We start from the raw sequence: 9,681 nt of genomic DNA on the forward strand, positions 1-9,681 counted from the left end.
TAAAAGTATTCAGCATTTACATGATTTTAATATATCGATAATCATCAAAGAAAATATCAAAATATACATATCATTCCATATATGAAACAAAAGTTGCTATTTAAAGGAAATTTTACAACTCTTGTTTTGTTGCTTGTCCTCAAAAGATCTGACATATGACTTGTTTAACTCTTACAGGACTAAAACACATATTTAATTTAATTTAAATCTCTAATAAACGAAAACAAAAGTTTGCGTAAAAATAATTAAAAAAAATTGGAATTATAAATGAGAATTGCGTTTGCGATCTATTTCGATCATTTGACTTTTGGATATTATCTCATAAAGAAGATAAATGTATTAGAAATTTCATTGCATTTGATTTAATTATGGTCATTAGATTCAAAACTAAACGCATTATTAGTAAAATTAATTTGATTGTAAATACAGATTGGAATTTAATTTTGTGTAATTTAAGAAAACACATTACCATAAGAAAAAATATTTCCGAAGTGTTCATAAAATTTTAAACAATATTTTTTAAAAAATTATCATTTATTTGTAATGCTCTCTCTCAAAGAATAAAAGAAATCCTTTGCGGGAGATTGACATTTCACAATTACTTGATAAATTACGATAATCTGAATCAAATTATCTTTATTTAAATAGAGAAATGACACCAAATAGCAAAGCATCAGCTATTAAGAAAGTTAATTATTTTTTTAAAAAATTGAAAATATAAAATAAAATTTTTAAGAATTATTGCATAGTTTTGAAAATAGCCCTCCCCCACGCACACACAGAGAGAAGAAATTGATTTTTAAAAATAAATATTCGAACTGGCAAAAAAATACTTGAAATTTTAGAATTTTCTTATGTATCAGTTTCAAGGTAAAATATTTAGGCTATTTCTTTTTAAATACAATTAGGAATAAAAGTTTTTGCATTCAAGTAAACTTTGAAATGGGATTTTGAATAATACAACAATATCACAATTTCGGTTAGGTACATCGATATTTTTACAAAAAATATTTACTATAATTTCAGGAGCAAAAACGAGTTGAACTAATTATCATTTCTTACTTTGAATAAGAGTTTAAAGCGACTATTCTTCGAACTGATTTTGTTATATTGAGCCTGGAATTTCGGCAGCGGTGAAGAAAAGAAATAATTTTATATTTTAAATAATTACTGACTTTATCCTAACACTGCATTTTATTTGTTTATAATAACTGGAAGTAAAAGTTACTTTATGAGACAAAATGCCTTTTTATATAAACTAATAAGCCTTCAAAACATTTGTGTAGAAAATAATTCTACAAAAATTTTAAAAGATTTTAAATTTCGTTTTCATCAATGTTATTAATACGTGTTTAAAATTTCATGTGTAGGAATAATATATTTTAATTCTGAAGATCTGTTTATATAGAGGTTGATTTTGCTTCTTCAAAATGCCATTTCCTTTTATTAGATATTAAATATTTTATTCAATTTGATTTGAGATATCGATCAAGTCTTTTCTTTCTTGTAATCAATATTTATTAAGATGAAAAAATATCTATTGATCTTACATAGCAATATTTTTAACATATTAATAAAAAATAATTCTCCAGACAAGTTTTAAGATCTTAATTTCAAACAATCAAGAAAAATAATTTTTATAATAATTTTTTTAAAAATCTGGACAGAAATAAAATTTCTCGTTCCTTTTAAAAGAGAAATGTTTACACATATGTGAATTCCAACGGAAGGCCATAATCGTTTTTTATTAAAATTTATATTACTATTTATGTAGAATTTATGTTAAATTTGTAAGATTAAAAATTTTATTGCTGCATCCTTTTTGAATATTAATATGAGTATTAATACTCTACTTTAAATATACTACTTTAATACTTTTGAGTATTAATACACATATGGTTGCAGCAAACTCTTTTAGAAAAGGAAAAATCAAATTTTATTATATTCAGATTTTAGAATTTACGTAAATGTAGATTTTTAAGTATATTTAGTTACTAAGAATTTATAGATGCAAGATTAAATATAAGTTCAAAATTAGTTAATGCCTTTCACTTACTATTTATATTAAATATTTTATTTCTAAATTTTTGATTTAACTTTATTCCAAACGTATTCAACACTCCATCCAGGGACTTCACTTCAGTCTCAAAACATTCTTCAATCATTCGTCGAACTTCTTTTTTTAAATTTTACCTTTCGTTACTATTCTTTAATATTAAGGTTTTGAATATTGCCTGCATTACCCCAATATTTTTGGCACCATTTCCACTTCTTTGCGCTATGCTTTTACGATTACATTCCTTATTCATATTTTAGCTGTTCGCTAGCCTACCGTTTCGATTTATTAATTCCATTTCCACAACGTCATCTATCTACATCTACCAAAGCGCCACCTTTCCATCTACCGAAGCGCCACCTTTCAATCTACCGAAGCGCCATCTGTGAACCTTCCGCAGTACTTCATCGATGCCTCATTCAGATTCCCGTCATCACCCTACAAGATCCTAGCAGATATATAATATCCTCAAGCTCAATATCGCCAAGAATAATTCCAGGGAGCATACTGTGCATTGCTGCACCTTATACTGGAGAAAAAAAAAAAAAAAGAATTGGGAAACCGCTTTATGCATAATATTCGAATGCGTACATCTCGTAGGGACGTTTCAAACACGTGCTTAAAATCACCTTTTAGAGAAATGATGCAAAAATGAAATTATAAAATTAGTTGGCTACTTGCAGAGGAGATTTGGTATCCAGAATTAGTTTTATGTGAAGGTTTTTCTTCAAAAATGTTAGAATAATGAATTAGTAATACGAACGGCATTTAAAAGTTAGCGTCCGTAGTAAACATGACGAACTGATATTTTGTAAACCTGAATTTCTTATAAATTAAATTAAAATAAATATCTTCTCATTGCTAAGTGAATCTCTCGCATGATAATGATTAGTATTCAAAATGGTAATTATTTTTTTTTCGCACTGATTTTTCAAAATATGGCTTGCTTTTATGAAATAATTCATTTATTAAATAAAAAACTTCCTGTAAAGATTTTAAACATAAATTTAATAACCTATATTTAATTTTGTGGCATCCGTTAGTTTTCAACGAAACGATATTAATTCATTGAAAATTATGCAGTTTTATTAATCTGAAAAATTAGTGCCTACAAAAAAATTTATTCACTCGCATTTTAGATTGAAGAAAGTATTGATCTGAAGGGAATTTTTTGCATATAGACAAGATTTTGTATTGATAGGCCTTTTCATTGATTATCTTGAAAATTTACAATAAAAATACTTAACTAATTCAGAAAAGAAAATACTTAAGAGCAATTTTGTTGGTTTAAGTTATAGGGTTGGAAGTACAAGAAAATGCCGCTATGTTTGTTCCTGTATATGGGATTGGTTGAAAATAAATAGGCGTTAAAAACTTCAACATTCGTTTTGAGTTTCTTAACAGAGGAGTAATAATTTGATTGGCAAAATTTAAATAAGATTGTTGTAGATATAAAAATTATGGAGAAGAATATTACATTTTTTAAAAATATTTTGTCAGAAATTAGATACAAGATGACAAGAGGAATGTTTCGAAAATTATTATTATTATTTTTTTCAATTTGAGCGAAATGTTTGCATTTCTACTTGACATGTTATAAAGAATGGAATGTTTGAAATTTCATCATAACACTTTACCGACCGGTAGCGGTTCGAACATACTATGCCATTTCACCGCCCGCTCAGCTGCAGATCGTCCGAGACACCGGCTCGGTTTCGGCCTAGACTGACGCGCGGGAATATATGTGCATTTCTTAAACTCTGGTAAAATTGTACGCTTCGTGTTATTGTAGGGTAACGAAATTTAAAAAAATCTTTTACTTTAATCATATTAGTGTTAAACAATATTTATTTTATCTATTACAATCGTTTTCAGTTTATTATTTACATAAAATATGCCATAATCCATATAACAATATTTGTCGAAAAAAGAAGTTGTTTAATATTTTTTTAAACTATGATAGCGCTCGAAACAGTCACCTTTGTGTAGTGGGACGTTGCAGTATTTACAAGCGAAACCTGTTCTGCTTAGTTTTTTTTTACTTGCACAAACTCTGCATTGTCGTAGGGGTTTTTTACATTGACCGCTGGTCTCTATATTTACTAGTTTATGCTTCCCGAAATTTGCGAGTCTTCCGGGATGATCAAATCGGGATATGGTTCTTGTGGGTTCGGAATTAGGTAGATCCTTACCTTGTTCTTCAGTTTCGCAGTCTTCTATCAATGAAAGTGCCGCTTTGTGCAGAAAATTTTTATATGTAATCTTCTGTCCGTTCAGAGTTGTATATACTTTAAAGGAGTTAAAAAGTGCACAATTGATGAAGAACATTACGACACGTTTCGTCCATTTTTTTTGTTTTCCTAAAAATGGAGTAATAGGACAGATATTGATCTGCGCGATCTACGCCCTTCATATATTTATTATAATCTATTATTGAAATAGGCTTCTGTATGGGGCAATGTGATGTCCTGCTTCTGTTTCTAGATTCCACCATTTGTGCAGAATGTATTGTCGATATCATGTTTACATTTCTTTTGCCATTATTCCATACTTGTAATAAAATATTGCCATTTCTAAGAAATTGATGTTGGCCTCTTGAAAGCTTGACCGTTTGAAGTATTTGAGGAAGACCTCTGTTCTTTCGAATCGTCCCGCACAATCGCAATTTATCTTTAAAAAATTTTTTAGCTATGTTGACACTATTGTAATAATTATCTTGATATATATGATGCCACATGTTCTTATACGGTCCAATGACCGATAATACTGTCTCTTCTAATTTTTTTCCATCAGCGGCATACACACAAAAGTTGGATACGTATCCTGTACGAGCTTCAGACAGCACTCTAACCAGTATTCCATATTTTGTAATTTTTGCCGGATTATATGTTTTGATTGACAGTCTACCTCTCCACGGAATTACGCATTCATCTAGAGACAATTGTTGATCTGGTTTATATACGTTGTTAAATTTTTCCTTGAAATAATCAATGACAGGCTGGACCTTCACAAGCCTATGCGAATTAGGAGAAATATCGTTATTATTACAAAAATGCCAGCTTTGCATTATTTGTAAAAATCTGTTCCTGCTCATAACCTTCGAGAAGAACGGCGTTTCTATAGATGGGTCTGTAGACCAATAATCGTAGAGAATGTCCTTCTTTACTTGTCCCATGAGAATGATCAGGCCCAAAAATTTCTTCATTTCAGTCACCGTGACGTCTTTCCATTTTTTCGTTTTTGATGTAATTCTATATTTTTCCACAATTTGATAATGATATCTATTAGACTCCCTCACGAAGTGCTCAATCAGGTCACTTCCAATGAATAAATTCACAATATCCATTACGCTTTCAGAGGAACTTGGCATAATTTTTACGCCAGAGCTGCCTTCGAAAGGTTCCAAAATTATACTCTTGTCGTTCGTTGACCATGTATCATTGTTGTCTTCAACATTATTATTCATGTCCTCGTCTTCTGAATCACTGTATATCAGCGGTACAGGACGTCGCTTTCGAATGACTATACTACTGCTATCACTTTCGTCATCAGAACTACTTGCTGAATGGCAGTCAAGACAATCTGACAGGTCGTCGAGATAACACTCGCCGAGACTATCCTTTCCATTCATTTCTAAGGGCTAAAGCTTAGAAAAAAGCACCGATTATCTGAATAAAGAATGCTTGCTGCTTGATACTTGTCAATGTAAGGACGTGTTCATTCGTCGCCTCAAATGGAGCGGTCACTTCGGGGCAATAACGTCACTGTGAACTTTGGTCTGTAGACCGGTCGAAAGACTCACTGGACAGTATGTCCCAATGGATCAGCATATAATGCTTTTCATTGGATGATGGAATCAGCGCCATCTGCAACCGCAACAAAACATTGTTATTTTGGAGAACTCAAAGGGAAGAAGCTAGACAATACTCCATGAGAACAGAACCGGAACTGCCTACTTGACTGGTTGAGAACCGCTGGCTGACTGCGCTGCTTGGAGAACTGCTGGTGGGCTTTTATCCCCGTCCAAGGCTGGGAATTTGCATAATACAACCTTCATATCGATGAAAAAATCCCGACTTTCCTCGCAGGAAAATCTAGTCGCACCCAGCTGCACGATGAAAAATCCCGACTCTTTTCGCAGGAAAATCTGGTCGCACCCAGCTGCACTCGAGAAAACGACAGCTGAATTTTTTTCAGGGCATGCTGAATTGGTGGAAAACGTAGTCACCACAGATCGGTCAAAAGTCGATTAATCGACGACCGGTCGGTAAGCGCTGGGGAGCAAACGTCGAATAATCGACGACCGGTTGGTAAGCGCTGAGAACAAAACGTCGATTAATCGACGGCCGGTTGGTAAGCGCTGAGAACAAAACGTCGATTAATCGACGGCCGGTTGGTAAGCGCTGAGAACAAAACGTCGATTAATCGACGGCCGGTCGGTAAAGTGATAATATCTAAAAACTGTAAAACAACATGTTTAGAATAAAATTTATTTTCGATCCCTAAATTCAGATGGATAGAAAAGTATTTATGAAATTTTATAAAGGTTATGTTTTCAAAAGTATTTAATTTTAAAAAAAGTATTGCACATTCAGATTGAAGCATTTACCAAGTTTTCTTTCTAGTTTAACACATATTTAATAAGGATTACAAGAATTTCACTCTAAATCGAAAAAAAAAAGAACCTTTTTCCAAAAAGTAATTTTATTTCACTATATCTATTTTAACCTTTGATGGCTCATTCCATAGACTTTTTATTACCTATAACCTTTCTAATTGAACTTTTCTTTGCAGATAAATTTAAAAGTGAAAATACAAAGTTATAATTATCTCTCTCCTCAACTATAATGTTGAATATCTGAGTACAAATATAATCTGCTTTAAATGGACGACTAGCAATTTAAAGCAATAAAATTTCTGTTATATTTTTCCATTTAAAAGTGCTATTCGACTGTAGTATTAGAGATGAGAAAAGAAAAATAACGAAAGCTATTCTTTCGGTCGTTAGTAATTCTTCGCCAAGTTTTTATAAATACTTCAATGCATATTATAAAAAAGATGTTAAGTGTTGAAATGCTTATCGGTCACCAAGTTTTTTCTGCATGAACGATAGTAGCCCACCTCCTCGTTTAAATATACAATGTTTAACTAATCCTTTAACTACTATCACAAAGAATTGAAGTTAAATATTTCAGTGCTTTATCTTTTATCCGAACAAATATTCGGCAACAAATATCACTATTTTATTTTATTAGATCACCAATCCAGTAAATTAAACTAATAACCTTATGAATTTCTTCCTCCGAAAAAAAATACTTAGACTGGACTAACAGAGAAGTGTGGAGAAATCTCATAACGTCTTCTTTTAAATATTTAAAATTCTTCATGAAAATTTTTAAAAAACACAAACACCTATTGTAAAATTAATATTAATTGACAACCCACCAAGTTTCCATCTGAGTGGTTAATGCTGGTCACCAAGTTTCCTCTGCAGGGATTGTGAAAGGGTAAAAAGGGGGGCGAGGAAAAACGGTATTCGGGAAACACTCTGGATTAGGTCAGAAGTGGCAAAGAGGCTAGCTACCCACTAAACTTCGATGCATTCTTTAAAATATTATATTATATTATATATATATATATATATATTTGTTCTTGAAACATAAAACAAATCTACTAAAAGATAAATGCATGTGTGCGTGTAAGTAGGCATTCTACAGACCAGAACATTCAACTTATAGCCATCGCATTTAGCACACATTGGAGAATTGAAATACATACTTCGGAGCTATTTTAGTAGAAATTTCATTTCATTAAAGATGGTATTAAAATTTGGAGTTTTTTTACGATAATTTCCAAAAATAATGTTTAAAAAGTTTTACATCGTTTCAAAATTTTTAAAAAATTAAAAAGGATATTAATTTAATAGCCTGGCAATTTTTTTCTGAATTTTAGTTTTTTTAAAAATATTTTTTTGCCCAATTTCCTACAATAGATTACATTGTAATTCAAATTGTTTTTATTTTTTCATCAATGTTCCATCATCATCGTTGAATTGCTATTGCTGTTGAATGCTAAAAGCGGGATTCTGTTTAATATTTCTATAGTTTACTTATTGAATAACCAGTAGGAGTCGTCTTCCCACAGATTTATTTACAAAGGTGTTATCGCCTGGAACATAAATTATGGACCTTGAGTAATTCTGCAAGATATTAATCCTCGATGTGCTATGAACACTATCCGAAAATCGAATATGTGTTTTCGGCGCATTTTTTGAACCGATTGGAACAAAATTTTGACACGGAACTACCAAATTTGGCATATTTAAGTCGCTGTATTTTTAAGTTATCGCGTTTACATGTTTCTGAAAGTACAGACCGACAGATGGTCAACTCCTTTTTGGATTTGACTTATTTCCCCATAGGTGTCTATAACATAAATCCTAAATATATGTATTGAATTTTATTCATGTAGCTCTCTTCGTTTTGTAGTCATCGCATTAAAGGTGTATTCTGGCAGCCAGATATACTTCCTTTGGGCGGATTTTGCTCAACATTTGACAGAAATCTAAAATTTGTTGAAACATACTAAATTTCATCACTCAAAGCAGTTTTGAATTATTTTTTGTCACAGATGGACAGACGGACAGAAAACCAAAAATATGTTTATCAAACTTCCCCCCTTCCAGGTCTGAATATTCATATTGGGAATATCTTAATTTATGTGGCGAATGAAATAATGTTTCTGGGAGACATTCTCGATCGGAATCTGACCTTCCTTCCGCATATCTAATACCTTCAAAGAAGTGCAAGAAAATATTAAATATTTTAAATTAGGGATCTCTAAAAACATCTTAGAGTGCCAATTGAACCTTCCTACTCAGTATTAAGATGTCATTTTTTCACATATGGCTTAGGAATGTATGGTGTATGGTCCTCTTATTGTTCTATTTTGTGGCGATTGGATACCATTCACCTCTCTGTTTTAAAGAGGTTTTCTGGAGCTCTTCGCACTTCTCTAATAGAGAGCTTAAATATTATTTACCACCAGTTACCTTTTTCTTTAAGACATCAGAAAGTATCTGCTCTGTATTATTTTCGAACTTTGTTCGTTCCAAAACACTCTAAGGTGATTATCAAAATAATGGAAACACCTGTGAATAAAAGTGGCGTTTTTGAATGCGCTACGTAAACGTTAAAATATAATAATAGCCACCAGTTTTTTTATAAATAACGTTTTATATTTTCTGGTAGAATGCGTTTGCTTTATTGAAGTTCTGCTATTTTTGGATTTTTTTAAAAGCGTAAAATGTCTGATTTTTAAAGAGGCCAAATTGTAGGAGCCCGTCTAGCTGGAGCAAATGTGACCGAAACATCCCGTTAAGCGTTTCTAGAGGTACGGTGTCTAAAGTCATGACAGCATACGCACAGCTCGGCAAGCAAAATAGGGGCCGGAAAGAGAAGCTAATGAAAAAGACCAACGAGTATTGAAGCTGATTGTAATGTCTAAAAAGCTAACAACTGCAGCAAAAGTAACCGCAGAGCTCAATACCCATCTGGATTCTCCAATGTCAGTGATTACAGTTACAAGGCACCTTCATAAACAGAACATTTATGGCAGAGCAGCAA

At 31.8% G+C, this 9,681-nt stretch overlaps 1 protein-coding gene across 1 annotated transcript; it reads right to left on the reverse strand.

The window, feature by feature from the left end:
- Positions 1-4,579: 4,579 nt before the first annotated feature.
- LOC129985038 (piggyBac transposable element-derived protein 4-like) lies at positions 4,580-5,687 on the reverse strand. Its single transcript, XM_056094965.1, has 2 exons — positions 4,824-5,687; positions 4,580-4,726 (listed from the first exon to the last, which is right to left on the reverse strand). Exons 1-2 carry the CDS (start codon positions 5,685-5,687, stop codon positions 4,580-4,582), a joined length of 1,011 nt encoding a protein of 336 aa, XP_055950940.1.
- Between the last annotated feature and the right edge of the window lie 3,994 nt (positions 5,688-9,681).

Source organism: Argiope bruennichi, chromosome 9 (genome assembly GCF_947563725.1).
Source record: "Argiope bruennichi chromosome 9, qqArgBrue1.1, whole genome shotgun sequence".
Classification (NCBI taxonomy): Eukaryota; Metazoa; Arthropoda; class Arachnida; order Araneae; family Araneidae; genus Argiope; species Argiope bruennichi.